The 16,997-nt window shown below is 47.3% G+C and overlaps 1 protein-coding gene across 2 annotated transcripts in view; it reads left to right on the top strand.

The window, feature by feature from the left end:
* Nucleotides 1-16,965, top strand: part of LOC144943273 (cytochrome P450 4B1-like) — a 57,533-nt gene extending 40,568 nt beyond the window's left edge. For both annotated transcript variants that reach the window (XM_078870614.1, XM_078870615.1), the window contains exons 5-12: nucleotides 4,954-5,078; nucleotides 5,723-5,874; nucleotides 6,184-6,290; nucleotides 6,408-6,598; nucleotides 7,595-7,728; nucleotides 8,869-8,933; nucleotides 14,396-14,478; nucleotides 16,415-16,965. In XM_078870614.1, coding sequence (XP_078726740.1) covers nucleotides 4,954-5,078; nucleotides 5,723-5,874; nucleotides 6,184-6,290; nucleotides 6,408-6,598; nucleotides 7,595-7,728; nucleotides 8,869-8,933; nucleotides 14,396-14,478; nucleotides 16,415-16,592 — 1,035 coding nt within the window. In that variant the 3' untranslated portion in view covers nucleotides 16,593-16,965. The remainder of the gene's footprint in view (nucleotides 1-4,953; nucleotides 5,079-5,722; nucleotides 5,875-6,183; nucleotides 6,291-6,407; nucleotides 6,599-7,594; nucleotides 7,729-8,868; nucleotides 8,934-14,395; nucleotides 14,479-16,414) is intronic.
* The last annotated feature ends 32 nt before the right edge of the window (nucleotides 16,966-16,997 follow it).

Here is a 16,997-nt window from a genome sequence, read left to right as displayed (position 1 = left end):
TATGGTTCTTAGTACTGCACTATGGATGGTGCTGAATCCAAATGTGTAATTTTAATATTCCCACCCCCAAACATGTGTAATGAGCGACTTCCACGACATGTCATATAGAGGGTACTTCTTCTTTATTACTCACACTGGGCATAACACAGGCCAACACTGGTTCTTCCTCCCACTAAATATACTCTAGGCAATAACACCTCTACTGGCTACATGCACAGCCGATCACTCGGCGTGGTTCTCTCACCCTCACTCGTCTCCGCCACTGGCTGGCGGCGTGACGACGATGGCGATGGAACCCACGCAGGAGATTGTCCATGTGGTGGGAAGACGGAGAGAGATGTCAGTGAAGAGCGACACGCCAGGACCCAGGACCCCACACACGAGCCCCGAGCTGGGGGTCCGCTCCCCCTTTTATCCACCCAGGCGTGGCTAGGCCCCACCTCCGGGCCACGCCCTCTCGTGGAACCTTCAAGCAGGCGGCGGTGGTGGTGGAAGTGGTGGCAGCAGCGGTGGTGGAAGTGGTGGCGGTGGTGGTTGCGCGGGGGACGGGGCACTCCGTGAGCCTCTCAAATACATATTTGTCATTGGAATCAACTGAGATGAACTTGCAACAATGTGGAAGACTCAAAGGTCAAACTTCTGGTAAACTTGTTCTTTTAATACTCTTTGGTTCTTTCGGTAAAGTCACGTAGGTAGAAAAATAAAACAAAAAATAATATATCACGACGTTTCGATCATAACATAAGCGGTCATTCTCAGGCAGAAAACATAATCCAGCAGTGGAACTACTGAACCAGTATGGATTCCTGCAGTCACGAAAGCTTCAAATCAAGAATGTTATTTTAATGTTTTACTTACTCCATGACAGAAGGCAATGAGTAGCTTAGAGATTAGAGTGCTGAGCTGGCATTCTATAGTTAGTGAGATTCCGCAACACCCCACCACTGAGGCTGAAGAACCAACGATACTTGACGTGGCCAAAGCTGTCAAGCAGATGAAACAGAACAAAGCCAGTGGGCCAGACCAGATACCTGCTGTTATTTACAAACATGGAGGACAACGCCTTCACTCCCTCATAGCCAGGATCTGTAATGATGAAAACCTTCCCAACCAACTGAAATATGCCATCATTGTCACCATATTCAATAAAAGTGACAAATCAGACGGTGGCAACTACAGAGGAATCTCTGTCCTTGCCACCTCTGGAAAAATACTTCCAAGAATTCTCCTAAACAGACTTCTACCCCTTGCTGAAAAACTCCTTCCTGAATCCCAGAGTGGCCTCCGACCTGGCAGGGGAACTTCAGACATGATCTTCTCAGCCCGTCAAATCCAAGAAAAATGCCAGGAGCAGACTACTACTGTACATGGCCTTTTTAAATCTGAGTAAAGCTTTTGACTCTGTTAATCGTGAAGCACTATGGAGAATCCTTCTAAGATATGGCTGCCCAACAAAATTTGTAAACATCCTCCGTCTTCTGCATGATGGTATGAAGGCTGTCATCCTATCAGGTGGTGAAACCACAGAGTCAATCAAGGTAAGAACTGAAGCAAGGGGGCATTATCGCACCAACTCTTTTCTCTATCTTCCTGGTGGGAATGCTTCACCTGACAGAGGGCAGACTCCCCTGAGGCATGCATATCACATATAGGACAGACGGGAACATTCCACATCAACCGTTTGAGAGCCAAGTCGAGAACCTCAATCACATTCCAATATGTAGATGATGCCCAAGTCAGTGCCTGCTCAGAAGCTGACCTTCAGGCCAAAGTCAACTTATATGTAGTGCTGAACTTCACGCGACAGCTTCTTACTTTTCTTTCATCAATTTATTTCACCAACATCATTTAACATTGCCCCACATGCTCTCCGCTCGCTCGCCGCGTTCCGCCGGCCTCGCTCGCTCCGCGTCTCCGTCGACTCTCCTCTCCGCTTCCGCCGTCAGTTCAGCCGCTCTCCCGCGGCTCTCCGTCACACTCCGGCCGCGTCTCTATCGATTTCTCCGTCACACTCCAGCTGCTTTCTGCTGGCTACGCCGTCACACTCCAGCCGCTTTCTGCTGGCTTCGCCGTCACACTCCATGCTACTCTACGCGTCGCTCACTCCACTGTTACCTTATACTTCTCCACTGCTACCCGATACTTCTCCACTGCTACCCTATACTTCTCCACTGCTACCTTATACTTCTCCACTGCTACCCTACTCTTCTCCACCGCTTCAGCTCCGACCGTCTTCTTCTCTCCCCAGGCGCGAACTCCCCTCAGCTCCAATTACCCTGCATTTCATGCCTGACCCAATTAACTTCGAATTGATTAATCGGCGTCCCTCCGACGACCCCCGCTCCTAGCCCCCCTCCACCACCTGTTGTTTTTCCCGACAACGTGGCGCCAAACAGACCTCGACAACAACACCCACCAACCAATCACCGTCTTGCGTCCTTAATTACCCTCAACCCATCTCTGGCCTACCCTTCTGAGCCTTGACAACAACACCCATCCTCACATGCCCCCACTGTACTGCGCTCACACGTGCGTGCAATCTCCCGCGCGTGGCGAGTATTTAAACCACTACATATTGATAGAAGCTTACAGCAAGATGGGTCTAACACTCATTATCAGCCAAACAAAGATCCTCTTCCAACAAGCTCCGGGAGCACACCTACCACTCACCAAAATCACTACTAACAATCCAATACTAGAAAACATTCCCAGTTTCCCATACTTAGGCAGCCATCTCTCCAGCAATGTCTTAATTGATGATGAAATCCAACATCAGATTGCTATAGCTAGTGCTGCATTTCCCAAGCTTATAAACAGGGGCTTTGAAGTTCACGACATTACCACCAAGACCAAGACCAAAGTGGTTGTTTATAATGCTGTTATCATTCCTATCCTATTATATGGTGCAGAAACCTGAACCTCCTATCGCAGACACAGCAAATCCCTCAAAGTGTCATCAATGCTGCATCAGGAAAACACTAAACAGCTGAGAAGAAAGACTAACTAACATAAGTGTCCTGGAGCGATCCAACTCATCCAGTACAGAAGCCACTATCATGAAGCACTAACTCAGATGGGCAAGTCACCTAGTCAGGATGAATGACTCAAGGCTTCATAAGCAAATCTTTTCTTTCCAGCTCAGGGATGGATCCAGTGCCCCTGGAGGTCAAAAGAAGCATTTTCATCACAACGTTAAAACACACCTCAAGTAAAGCCATATAGAGCCAAACAATTGGGAAATCTATGCCTTGATAGACCGTCATGGAGGACCAAAATAAACAATGGAACTGAACACTTTAAGGCCCAACAAAGAGCATTGATAGCCGGGAAAAGAGCATGCTTCAAAGTACATACACATACACCGGAGACAGAGGCAACACGTCTGAGCTCCAGGATGAACTATCCCTGTCCCCACTGCATCAAGATCTGCAGGTCTTGGATCGGCCTGTTCAGCCACCTCCGGAACCATGGCCAGCCAGGCCCATCTCACAACCCAGACAAGTGACACCTGGAGGAAAATCACTCGACTACGAGGGATCCTAGAAGGAAAAGAACAAAGCCGCAATACAAGGTCCATCTGGAGTGGTCGATGGGAGGTAGTGGGAGGAATAAAGAGGAAGGGGATGGTGCAAGAAGGCAAAGAAGAGAGTTGTTTGGGGCGTAAGAGTTCCCTGTGCTGCACTGCCCATGTAAGAATACGCGTTGTCCCGGCGCTGGAGATGCAGGACCAGAATTACCACACCGCTCTGTCCAGCGACCAGCTGCTTCAGGCGGGACTCCATTGACATTGTCTTCCATTAACCCTTGGTCCCTGTCGAATCTCCTGGATCTCCCGGCACCCCATCATCTTACCTGGGGTCAGGATATTCCACCTCCTCCCTCCGATGTTGATCCGGAGTTCGGATGGGCAAAGCAGTACTGAGTGCAGCCCATCCCTGTTCAACAGGCCACTATGCAGGGGAAAAGTAGGTTCCTCTTTTTAGAGTCTTCCAGAGTAAGGTCAGGGACTATGAGAACCTGGTTTCCCTCTATTTGAGTACCTTTACCCTTGAAATTCTTGCCATCCTTAGCGCATCCGCAGCACCATGTTGATTAGAGAAGAGAATTAACAGAGGGCAGAGTCACGGGTTGCCTGTATACATGGAGCCTTGTCCCTCTTTCATTCCAACCCAGTAGGCCTGAATGATCCAGTCTGAATGTATCGGTTGCTGGACTGGAGTCTTGGGGTTAGCTAGCACAGAAGGTAGGTAGGTGCTTTCTGATGTAGTTGTGGACTCCTAGGGAAACTGTGACCTCCCCGCTCTGTAACACCAAAGACCTTGAGTTGTTGTTTTCGGCTCTCTTTTGTTGAATGCATCCTCTAGCTCATTGAGTTTGGCATTATGTGTTTTGCTGAACTCCCCCTGTTCCTCTAGTGCCACCTGGAAAGATGTCATCATGGAATCTTGCTTCTCCACTCTCACTGATGCCACTTAACTTTTTGTTGAGGACTCGGAATAGGTTGGTATTTTCCTCTGTAAGTAGACTAATCTTCCGGGTATATTGGGAGAGTTGACTTTTTTGAGAAGAGTTTGTAGCATCCCACGAGTTCCTCCATGAGGGGTCTCGGTTCTTTCCTTAATTGGGGAAGTGAGTGGAGAAGAGGCCTTAGATTTTTTGCGTGGGGCTCTTTCCACCATTGAACACGTGGAGTGTGGGGCAGACTAACACAGGCATCGGCTTTAGTTTTACGAAGCAGGCCCGAATCCAGAAGTCCAGGTTTTCTGTGCAGAGGGGAAGGCATGTTTAAAGTCCGGGTTGCCCCTCTGGTGCTGTGAAAAAATAAAACCAAAAAAACATTTGTAACCTAATGTATTGAGTCAAAGAGGTCCGTTTGAGCGCTTCTCACTCACAAAAATACATTAAAGGCTATATGGGGATCGTTTGTCTTTGTCTTTCACTTGCATCAAACAGGACAAATGGGAGAAGAGGATGAAGAAGGAGAACTTGTTTGACGTGTTTGAGGACATCAGCCTCATGATGCTGGACAGCATCATGAAGTGTGCCTTCAGCTACCGCAGCAGCTGCCAGACGGACAGGTGACCCGGCGGGGCACGCGGAGGCCGTGCAGAGCTGGAAGCACTGCGGCATGGGGCAGGGGCTCGCAAGCCTCGACATTGGCATTCAGCTCCTGGACACGTGGCTGTTGCCATTGTGCATTAAAAGAGAGCACGAAAGAAAGCGCCAATTTGAAAAGCACTTGTGCAATCAAGGCACTTCTCACACCTGCAGCACGCAAATCTGATTTAGCTGTAATGCCCAGCGAGGCCTGGCTACGTCCTGGATAGCTCCCAGTTAACCATAATCACCGACTCGACGTCTCAGGTGCAAATGTCCCATTGTGAGTTTTATTCCCTGTGCCTCTGCCTAGTCCATGATCATAGTGATTGCATAATGCAGAATGACCTTGGCAAAGTGTGATGCATAACCTTGCACTAAACCACTAAGATGTTTATATTCACTGCACAGGCATCCACACGCCTCAGTCTCATGATCCAGGTTCTTAAATTACCTACAAATGTAATAGCAAACTGAGATTTCCCATAGCGATTCTCTTCAACCGAAACATGTCAAGAGGTCTTCCCCAAATTACCAGCCGTCTGTCACGTGCGCTAATAGCCACTGAGCGGCGTCTTGTAACTCGCGTGACCTCTCTCGCCCGTGCCCCGCTCTTGGTGGCCAGTGACAACTCCTACGTATCGGCGGTGTTTGATCTCACGGAAATGGTGCACCGTCGGATCCGGATCTTCCCATACCACTTTGATGTCATCTTCAACCTGAGTCCACTGGGATTCCGCTTTCGCAAGGCGTGCAACATCGCACACGAACACACAGGTATGGTGGGCGCGCGCACAGGCACGCCAACTATCATGTGCGCAGACTAAGATACCCTGCTTCGCATGATAAGACGATAGGGGTGAGGGTCACGGTGCAGTGTACCAACAGCAGTGTCTCCGCTCTACTCGTAGACAGCTTAAAAAGAAAACATTTGCCTTTATCTGCCAGAAAATAGGAACCCCGTAAACGTAGAGGGTGATCAGTGAAGTGCAGGTCACAACTCTGCAAATAACATGCATCACAGAAGTCTAAGGCTAAATGTAGAATATTATTTTTGTGCGTGTGTATACGTGTACTGCTAATCAGCGAAAGTGATCAAAGAACGCAAGGAGGCATTGCGTGGGGAAGATGAACTGGAGAAGATCAAAGCAAAGCGGTACCTTGACTTCCTCGACATCTTGCTCAGCGTGCAGGTGAGCGTCCGATCGTGAAGAGCGTTGATGGCATGGATATTGTGGCCTCTCGGTTGCACGTAGGGTCACAATAGGTATGAATAATTATTTGCAACGACCGGCTTCCCCACTTTTCAGGATGACAAGGGCAATGGGCTGACCGAGGAGGACATACAGGCCGAGGTGGATACCTTCATGTTTGCTGGCCATGACACTACAGCCAGTGGCCTGGCCTGGGCCCTACATGCCATGGCTCACAACCCTCACCACCAGGATGCTTGCCGTGCCGAGGTCACAAGCCTGCTTGCAGGCCGAACCTTCCTCACCTGGTGAGAGGTTTGGCATGCGACATGGAAAACACTCTGCACACTCTCAAGTGAAGAGAACACAAAGCTTCTTTCTGGAGATGACTCCTGAAACTCTCCAGGAGAATGGTTTTCAGGCTGATTTTGTGAATCAGTTGTATTTATTTCAGTGTTCCTCTCAACCCATCAATTTCTCCTTCTTCTTAGAGGCTGATGACAAAACAATATTTGCAGTAGCAGAATCTGTTCTACAGGGTCAATGTCAATGGACCACCTGGATTAAATATTTACTTGGATTACTTCATTTAGAGCAAAAGTTATAAACATTGTTGGCGTGGTGCCCCAAATCAAGACCACTGTTAATAAGGCACTTATTTCATGCCTTGTCCTTGTGAGTTTTGTGTTCATAAGTCATTTATTTCATGTTGTGCATGAGTGAATTTGTCACCACAACAGGGTACTGACATTCCCTGTGCTAGTTTTAAATAGTTCCTGCACTTTTCTTGCATGGTATCCATGCCACAGTGTGTGCCACCCCAGGGGAGCACGACCCACAGGTTTGAGAACCACAGATATGGAGAAACATTTCATATATCTACTTTTGTCTACATGAAGGAACCTTCATCAAGACGTCTGGCCATCGTGAGAGAGAAGGCCTGGAAGGGCTCTCGAGAGCTCCCTCTCCTGGAGGCTGCTCTTTCAGCAGTCGTGTGAGCTAGAAACTGCAGGGCTGCGCCTTTACTTTTCATATTCAGGAGCAATTTGATGAAAAGTTTTAGAAATACAGAATATTAAAAATGTTGGAAGCCGTTTTGTTCTTCATTGTTTGCAATCAACGTGTACAATAAAATATACATTGCCAGGCAGTGCAACTCAGTGGGCGAGAGCAACACTCGCGTTCAGGCATCGAGCCTGAATACGATGCCCAAATTTTCAGCTGACTTAGACCTGTGGTAAACAGGACACAAACTGACGTTGGACTGTGATCTGCAATCACCGTGCATGCATGTCCCCTTGCAGGGACGACCTTTCCCAGCTGTCCTACACCACCATGTGCATCAAGGAATCGATGCGCCTGCAGTCCACGGTGCCCGCCATCTCCAGGAAGACGAGCAAACCAATCACCTTGTGCGACGGGCGCATCATCCCCACAGGTCCTAGCTCCTAACCTCCTCGGCTCTGGCCTAACTTCAGTGAGCTGAAATTTCTAGCCTCCCACCCCATTCCACAGATCCTAACGCTTTACCTAGTCTTCTTTCAACCCCATATTTGTTGTCACTTTGCGCCGACTCTGTCCACGGCTGGTGCCACATTTTTACAAGTCCGGAGCACACTCGAACTCCAAGGCCCATTGGGAGTGGACAGGCGGTGGAGTGAGTGACACGGGGAGAGGGATGCGAGCGATGGACGAGGGTCCCGGCGAGGAGTTGTGGGTTGGAGTCCCAGTTAATAAAACCTTTGTAGGTTAGAATAACTGTAAAAACTAAATTACCATACTGTATGATAATAGCTATTTCCCCTTTTTTCTGGCAACAAAACAGGTGTTAAGATGTTAAAACACCAAACTGAAACCTTTTACAAGGAATCTTGTCTGCATTAACCACGATGCTTGTGGTCAGAATGCAAACAAAAAATATACATTGATAATATATGCAATGTCCTTGAAACTGATTGGTCCACACCAGAGATAGCTTTATTTTGAGCCTCGTCTCAAACGGTGTTAGACCAGAGGACACCTAAAGGCGTACAGCTCAAAGACAATGCACTATCAGAGTAATGAGAGCTCGGGGTGAGCATCTACATCATGTGACCTCCTTTGCCAGTACCAAAATATGATAATGTTTTTCCCCTTTTTTCTGAGAATTAAACAAGTGTTCAGATGTTAAAACACCAAACTGAAACCTTTTACAAGGAATCATGTCCGCATTAACCACAATACTCTGATAATATATGCATTCATACTCTTTGGTTCTTTCGGTAAAGTCACGTAGGTAGAAAATATGATATGATAATAGGTTTATTTTTTTATACCATACTGTAGTTTACGTGTCTTTATTCTTCTGTTAAATGGCTGGTCCTTGACTCATGCTGTCCAATCCTGAAGTTCTTCGTGCCACTTTCACTCCATCTGGACTTCCGGAACAAGATCTGGAGTCGCAGACCCCTGGCCCATGTGATTCTATTCTCAGTTGCACCATGATGGGGAGCTGTGTGACTACACATTTTGGGAAACTTTAGCAACTCTAGGTTCATTTATCTTTGCCTCCCACCCCCTGTGCTGTGCAAACGTGCAGGAATCCGAGTTTTCATCAACATCTACTGCTTGCACAGAAACCCAGAGTTCTGGAAGGACCCAGAGGTTTGTCTCCAACCTCCTAGTGTGCACGCTGCTTCATTGAACTATGGCAGTGTCTCATGTGTGAACTGCACTCACCTGGCCTCTGTATTGGACCTGCACGTACAGATTCAATACATTCGTAGCCTCGACATGAAGATTGTTTTGTCCGTGTTCACATTCCTTCCTTCTGAAACAAATATAGGCAGAGCATGACAATTTTAGGATATTTTCATGATTTTGAATAACAAATACAATGCAATTGTGACGATTTTAAACTTAAGCCCCACTTGCAGAGTTATTGAAAATAAGATGCATATTGACTTTGAAGGAAGTAGGCTTGGGTCTGAAAAATGTATTGCCCGATTAATGAGACTGGTGATGGAATGACTGCCAAAGGAGAGAACGTAGTGATGCAGCTCAGCGGTAGCGCATTTTCCGCTTGTTGCATAAGTTATTTTTGTGTTTAGTTTGTTATCCGTCCCTGCACGTCCGATTAGCACGGTTGACTATGTACGGTGCGAAAGAAGTTGAACATACATACAACATACATACAAGTTAACGGTTCAAATCCAGCGGCCGTCCTGATTAATACTGCACGTGTATGAAATGTATGTACGTTGAACTTCTTTCGCACTGTACATAGCCAGCCATGAAAATTGGAGGTGCGGGGGAAGGACAACAAACTGAACACAAGAAACTGTTCTAAAAAATGAAGAGCATTCCAGACGGCCGCAGAAGCGCATTTGAATACGCGTTATGCAGTGGTTATACAAAAGCCACTGTGAGGATGACCAGAGTTTGCATGATGGTTTATGCACCTTGAAATCAGCAAAATGTCGTGGTTCATTTGTGGCAAGCACTTTGTGTGTAATGAGTGCGATCTTATATGTATTTGTTCAGCAACCAGAAGCCAATGCATCACAAGCGAGCACCGGACCAACATTGTTGGACTTTACAGTGCCTGTCACGACACATGCCAAAGAATTTTGCACGCGTAGCTTGCTAATGTTTTTTTCAGACATCCTGGAGAGTAGTGAGTTCCGAAAATCAAGCTTTGTCAATACTATGAGTAATGATTCGGAATAGTTGCATTGTTTATGGGAAGTATGATTCCTTGGGGAGGGATGTAACACACCAGGCGGGTTGGTCGTTTTGCCACTCTTTTATAGGCGATACTTTCATGAATACAGAAAGGCAGAACCCCACAATTATTGTCTGACTTGTGCGCTCTATATGGAACTTAATGAAGAAAAGGAACCCGTTTTTACACGCAACGCACCCGAACGACTATCACCCTTATACACCCACAAGCACGCCCGTTTATAGGGTCTCACGGTCCTGTGTGTCCCAGTCGGCCTGTAGCAATATGCAAAGCTTTTCGTGCCTTCTTTGGAGTGGTGTCTCCACAGTCTAACAGTAGGTAGAGCACTGGTGGCTCCCTTGGCGTGTCCACCTTGTAGCAGTAATTAGAGCAAGGCTGGCTCCCTTGGTGTGGTGTGACCACACTGCAGCTATAGACAGAGCAGGTGGCTTCCCTTGGTGTGGTGCCTCCACACTCCCGCGGTGGGTAGAGGCTTCCAGCTCCTGGCTGCTGCTGCTATTTGCTGGCCCCACTCCCTTCTCCTCACGTCAAGTGCCTCCAAACCCGTTCTTTATTCCCCCTTTCATGGCAGCTAAATTTGCATAATTGGGCTTCCCCACACCCATACTCCTAAACTCGGTCACACCAGCTAGAACTGCCACAGAGGTAAGCCAGGGGTGTAACCATCAACTTTCGCCTCATCACACTATGCGACACGCCACCGTGTTGGCAAACCACATGTGCACTGCTCGCGTGCATTTTTAGAGGTTATCGAGGCATCCATATCTAACTTTAACTTAAATGTCGAGTCGACATTTGTTGATCTGATATTGGATCAATCCCGTCTTGTTTACTAGGGAGCATGCATTTACAAATCCAAAGTTGAGCTCTGATCCACGGTTTGGCTTGATACCTGACATCAGCAGCAATATGGCGATGAAGGCACTCTTTCTGGATCGTGTGGATGTAGGGTCGAAGAAAAACTGACCAGATCTGCAGCATAATAATGTCGGATGCATTGCAACATGTGACGAACACGGTCAGGTTGGGGTCGGCATTTCCACAGCAGATCGTAGCACAGTGGGTGCAGAACTCGAGTCGATTGACCTGGAAAGTCGACCAATCAGCACTCCCTTCTGCTGGTGAGTGCCACCGCAGTACTGGAGACATTTGGGTGAGACAGAATTAGTTTGTCGATCCAAGCCAAGATAAGTTCTCGGCATGGTCCCCCATTCTCCAGGGAAGAGGGGAGGCATTGCTTGTTCGCACCGCTTGGTTTGTTCAGCCGAAGTCCCGCGTGCGTGGGGCCTGGCCGCAAGCACCCGGGCAGCAGCAGAATTGGGTTTGGGCACTTCACTACATACCTGGTGACCTGGGTTAGATTCCTGGCCGCATCAAGCAAGGAGTGCCTGAACCTGTCCTGGATCGCTCCGATGTCAACTCAGCTGTAAATTAATGCCCAGTGTTGTGTGTTATCATCAGCACTTGGGTGGGTAAAGGTAGCACGTCATGCTGCTGGCCACAGAACCCCCTCTTGTGCCAGGCTGTCCTAATCAGGTGCTGGCTAAACAGTATTTGCCAACTTGCCTCACCACCAGCTAAAATTCCAGTATTAACCCCTGGACATCCACACCAGAGGTGATTAGTCTCAGTAAACTTAAGAGACCTTGGCCCCCCTCAGGTTTACTGATGGTAATTCTGTCGTGTGTGCATTGGCGTAAAACCTGGGAAACTTCTGTAATAAACGAGACAACAGACAACTCACCTGCAGCAAACATACTGGCAGACAGTCAAGGAAGTAGGCCAATGCCTCCCATTGGTGCAGAGAGGGCTCCACAGTGATTGGTCGGGAGGCGAGGTTCAAAGGGATTGGAGGTGGAGGTTCAAACTGAAAAGGCGGGAAGCGAAAGTTGAGTGTTGAGGCGACGGTTGAGAACCGTTGAGGGAAGAAGGACGATGAATGCTCGAGAGCGGTGTGGAGTGTGAGGGAAGCTTCGAGAGAAGGGGCTCGAAGGGTATAAAAGGATAGAGCACAAGGGGAGGGTACGAGCTTAAAGAGACAAGCAAAGTAGCCGGGCCTACTGTTGGTGCTGTGTCAAATCAAAGGCTCCCGAGTGCAACATGTGAACCTTATGGCGGTATCCTGGGGTACCATAGTACACCGGCTCCCGCATAATGTCCGTGATGCAGTCATTTTTAGTTTGTTGATGGTCAGCGATGCGGCAATCGACTCATCTCGACGAACTGTACACAATGCATTATTCAAAGTAGAATTTTTTGAAAATGGATTTTTTCATGCTATTTGGCGTTTCGACATCACGGAGTAGCACTGATTTCGGATTGATTGGTACCCCAGTCGTGGAGTTAAGTCCACCCCTGGGGAAAATAGTGTCCCAGAAATAAAATATTTAATTGCCTCAGCCATTTTGTATTATTTGGTACCCCGGGGTACCGCCATAAGGATCATGTGTTGGCGTCCTAACACTTAAATTGCTGGGAATTGAGCTCTGTACCAACCTGCTATCAACTTAATAATAGGTGTGTGGCACATTAGGAAGGGTCCACTCTTTTAATTATATCCTTCTGCAGCAAGGGAGTAAAGTGTGGTTCTGTGAAAGTCCTGATGTGCTGTGCAGTACATCAATGCATGTGTGTACAGCAGCATGTGATGACTGAGTTGGGTCTGTAGGTGGCTGCCAGGGTTATTGAATAACCGCACTTGGACACCTGTCACATGGTTAATGGCGACTCGGAAGAATTGCTGTGTGTGACACACGTGCTGGTGCATTTTACAGGTAAAGGACCCAAAGGTTGTTTTTGATCATTATATAAATGTTCTAGACTTGCTCTAGACTTGTTCTAGACGTTAATCTTGGCTTTGAATTGTTCGTTTGTGATATATGCAATTAGAGGGGTTTTAGCACTGTGCATGGTAAAGGGATGATGCACTGTAATTACCTACTGTCATTGTAATTCTCTAACCCTAATACTGTTTAGTCTATAACCATGCCCATGTACCCAGAGTATGAATACTTGCAATGCTATTGAAAATAGAACACATGTAAAGTAGTAAGTTGTACAATGGTGACACATACAGTACGTATACTGTACACATACAGTACATACAGTGATACCTCGGTTCACGAACGCTTCAGTTCACGAACAACTCGGTTCACGAACAGAAAAGTTCATAAAAATATGCTCCGGTTCACGAACTCCGCTTCGGTTCACGAACAGGAGCCGCGGCCATTTTAATGCTATTTCCCAGAGGTGGGACAAAGTCATTGTTATGCAAGTCCAAGTCGAGTCGCAAGTCATCAAATTCATGACTCGAGTCTGACTCGAGTCCAAGTCACATGACTCGAGTCCACATCTCATAGGTGGGACAAAGTCATTGTTATGCAAGTCCAAGTCGAGTCGCAAGTCATCAAATTCATGACTCGAGTCTGACTCGAGTCCAAGTCACATGACTCGAGTCCACACCTCTGCTATTTCCAGGCTGTCACATGGTCGTGACTTCCTGTAGGAAGATTGTGGAGAGAAGAGACACAGAAAGAAGTACTGTGAGTACTGTGAAGACACTTTCAGTGACTTTTTGCTTTTTGGTGTGCTTTTTAGCACATACAGTACTGTACTACCTTACTGTACAATACTGTACTTACTGTATTGTACAGTTCACCCGTCTGAGTGCTTACTGAAGTCATCTCAAGCAAGGTTAGTGTTCTCTCTTTATACATTACTATACTGTACAGTACTAATGTGTATTGTAATTTGTTTCATATTTTTGTGCTTCAAAAACCAAAAAAAAAGGTCAGAACGGATTTACATTGAACCCTATGGGAAAATGTGCCTCGGTTCACGACCAATTCGGTTCGCGACCAGAGTCAGTTCACGAATTAAGTTCGTGAACCGAGGTATCACTGTATAATGGGTGTAAGATACCGATATAAGTGGATGGTATAGATAGACATACAGCTCATGATTAAAGGAATATTCGAATAGTGATGTGCAAATATGATTGTCAAAGACAAAGATTGTTTATCAGTAGTAGAATTGGGTTTAAGAGAAAACTGTTAATGATTAACCGGACTTGGACACCAGCAACATGGTTAATGGTGACTCGGAAGAATTGCTTTGTGTGACACACATGCTGGTGCATTTTACAGAGTGACGGTGCTGTTCTTCACAAGATTGCTATTAACCACAATAAATGTGTCTGCCCTCGATTTGGAGCACCTGCCCACGTCCTTCATTAAGAGTGTATAACAGGTGCTCACTAAAATAACTTTCCCCAGCAGGGTAATGGAGACGGAGGTGGTGATCAGTGTGTGCGTACGCGTGCACATGAAGTCACTGGATGTGTCAATATGTAATTTTAACTCGCCTGTGCATCTGCCCGCAGGTTTATGACCCTCTGAGATTTTCTCCTGAAAACACAGCCAATCGCCACCCCTACGCGTTCATCCCCTTCTCGGCCGGGCCCCGGTGAGCGTTAAACCCTCCTGCTCACCGCCACCGTCTCCAAAGGCAAACTCGGGCCGTTACGACGCAAACTATGAAGCCCCACGACGCGATCAGCCTGCAAGGGACATGGGGGGGGGGAGCGACGGGTCAGTGGTTAACACATTGCACACAAACCCAGAAACCCAAGTTCGATTCCCGAACACAAATAAAATAATTGGCAATGGGGAGTTATAAACCATACCTACTCTTTGGTTCTTTCAGTAAAGTCACATAGTTAGAAATCAAATAAAACAAATCACGACGTTTTGATTGCAACACAAGCCATCTTCATCAGGTGTTACAACCACAGCAAGAAAAAAATGCTGAAGTGGGCGAGAGAGCTGCCGTGGCAAGAGGTTATATAGGTAAGAAAGGGGGGGGGGGAGCAAGGGGGGAGAGAGAGAGGGGGGTGGGGTAGGGGGAGGGGGGCGCTGCGTTAGCGCTGGGGAGAGAGAGGACTTGAGGCGGGGGGGAAGTGGGCGGGGCTGGAAGTGGGAGGCTGGGAAAGCTGGGGATGCGGGGGGAAATTAACTCGGAAACATAGACTAGTAGTCTAGTACCCGGCAGATAGGATGGAAACAACCATAAACAGTTAAGGTTTTACCTGGTTAATAACATCATTCCAATGATTGCTCAATTTGTATCCATCTTCTCGGTTGAAGTTATGTTTTATTTTATTTCTAACTACGTGACTTTACCGAAATAACCTAAGAGTATGGATTCCTGCAGTCACGAAAGCTTCAAATCAAGAATAAACCATACCTGTCCCCTTCTCCCCTTCACCAACCCACGTTGCCTAGTTTGTCGAAGTATTGTTAAATAACTCCCCCCACTCCAATGAAGCCTTCATCCGACAGTTGATTTTTTTAAAAGGACTGCGCATTTTTACTTAAAATAAGTCACGCTAGCGCAGTGGTAACACTTCTGCTTTGCAGCAAGAAGTTTCCGGAGTTTAATTCCAGACTCGGGACAAAAAACGACGACACAATGTACCTGACACTGGTCAAACATCCCAAGGCTGAAATATATTACCTAGAAATTACTCAATTAGAGATTACACACAGGAAGAACATCGCCTCCTGATTCGTGAGACCACTGAGGCTCCAAGCATAACCAAGCATAAAATAATTGTGATTATTATGAAAGCAGTGAACGTGTCTGAAGCCTGCGTGGGTGATAAGTGTCGGTGCCTGTCCTGGATGGGTGGGGAGCTGTGGCACAGCGGTTAAGTGCGCTGCGAACCCTGCAACACAAGTTCGATTCCCCCTCACGGCCAACACCGGTGACAATTAATTGAATAGGTATTGGGCCTCTGCTAAGTTGACTCAGCCTCAAATTAGTACCTGGTGCAGTATCGCTACAGGGGAGACATAGGCAGTTGCGTGTCTTGCTGGTGATCCACCAGCCTGTATAGGTGCTCGCTAACAGCAGTTAGGCCCAAGCCTATTTAAGGCTATAATAGGGATTTATGTCTTGCCTGGATGAGTGAGTGCGGAGAGCCATCAAATAAATATTTATTTTATTTTTTGCTGACACACGTGGCGCCTTTCTGGCTCAAATCTGCCAATGAAAGAGCCATCAAATTAATGTAAAAATAGCACATTCTGTACAATGAAATCTGAAGGGAACGATGGCACCACACAAGAGGAGTGGTGCTGCCCAACAGACCCCTTCTCTGGGCTGCACTTGCATCCTCATGAAGAAATATTCTCGCAAAGCGCTGCGTGCCCCATATTCATTATTTGTCGCATTACAGCCACAGCAATGTTTTATTTATAGAGCTGGAACTTATCCACATAATTGTATAGCATGGCTCTACTACAGACCGATTTCACGGTTGACTTTGGTAATGTAAGCGATGATAAAATTGTGATTGTGACCATGACTTCCTTCGCCCTGCGTGCCCCCCCCCCACCAGCAACTGCATTGGGCAGCACTTTGCCATGAACGAGCTGCGCGTGACGCTCGCCCTGATTCTCTCGCGGTTCCGCGTGCTGCCGGGCCCCGTGGAGGCGCAGCCCGTGCCACGCATGGTCAACCGCTCCACCACGGGCTTCCAGCTGCAGCTCGAGAGAATCCCGCCACTCGCCGAGTAGCAGCGGCGCGCTCCGTCCCCATCTCACATCACACCGAGCGCAGAGCCCTCTCCATGCTTCTCACTCTCACATTCACTCTGTTCCCATCACACACACTCACTGTGGAACTCTCTCCCCATGTCACACACTCACTATGCAACTCCCTGTCATACACTCGGGTGAGACTGATGATGGTGAGATGTCTTTTTCTATAGTTCACACACGTGCCCTGCTTGTGCAACACTCTAGGTTCTAGTAACTGATGGTATTAGATAACTCGTGTTGTGTGGTATGACAGCTTTGGAAAGCCTTGATCCAACAGTGGATAGATATATCTTGCTTGATTAGTAATGTGTCTCTATAGTCCTGCATGAATAAAATAATTAAAAATAAACCATGCTCTCAAACTGTAATCGTATTTTATTA

This window comes from Lampetra fluviatilis, chromosome 30 (genome assembly GCF_964198595.1).
Source record: "Lampetra fluviatilis chromosome 30, kcLamFluv1.1, whole genome shotgun sequence".
Taxonomy (NCBI): Eukaryota; Metazoa; Chordata; class Hyperoartia; order Petromyzontiformes; family Petromyzontidae; genus Lampetra; species Lampetra fluviatilis.
The sequence above is the reverse complement of the archived record's forward strand: the minus strand, read 5'-3'. Positions and strand labels throughout refer to the sequence as shown.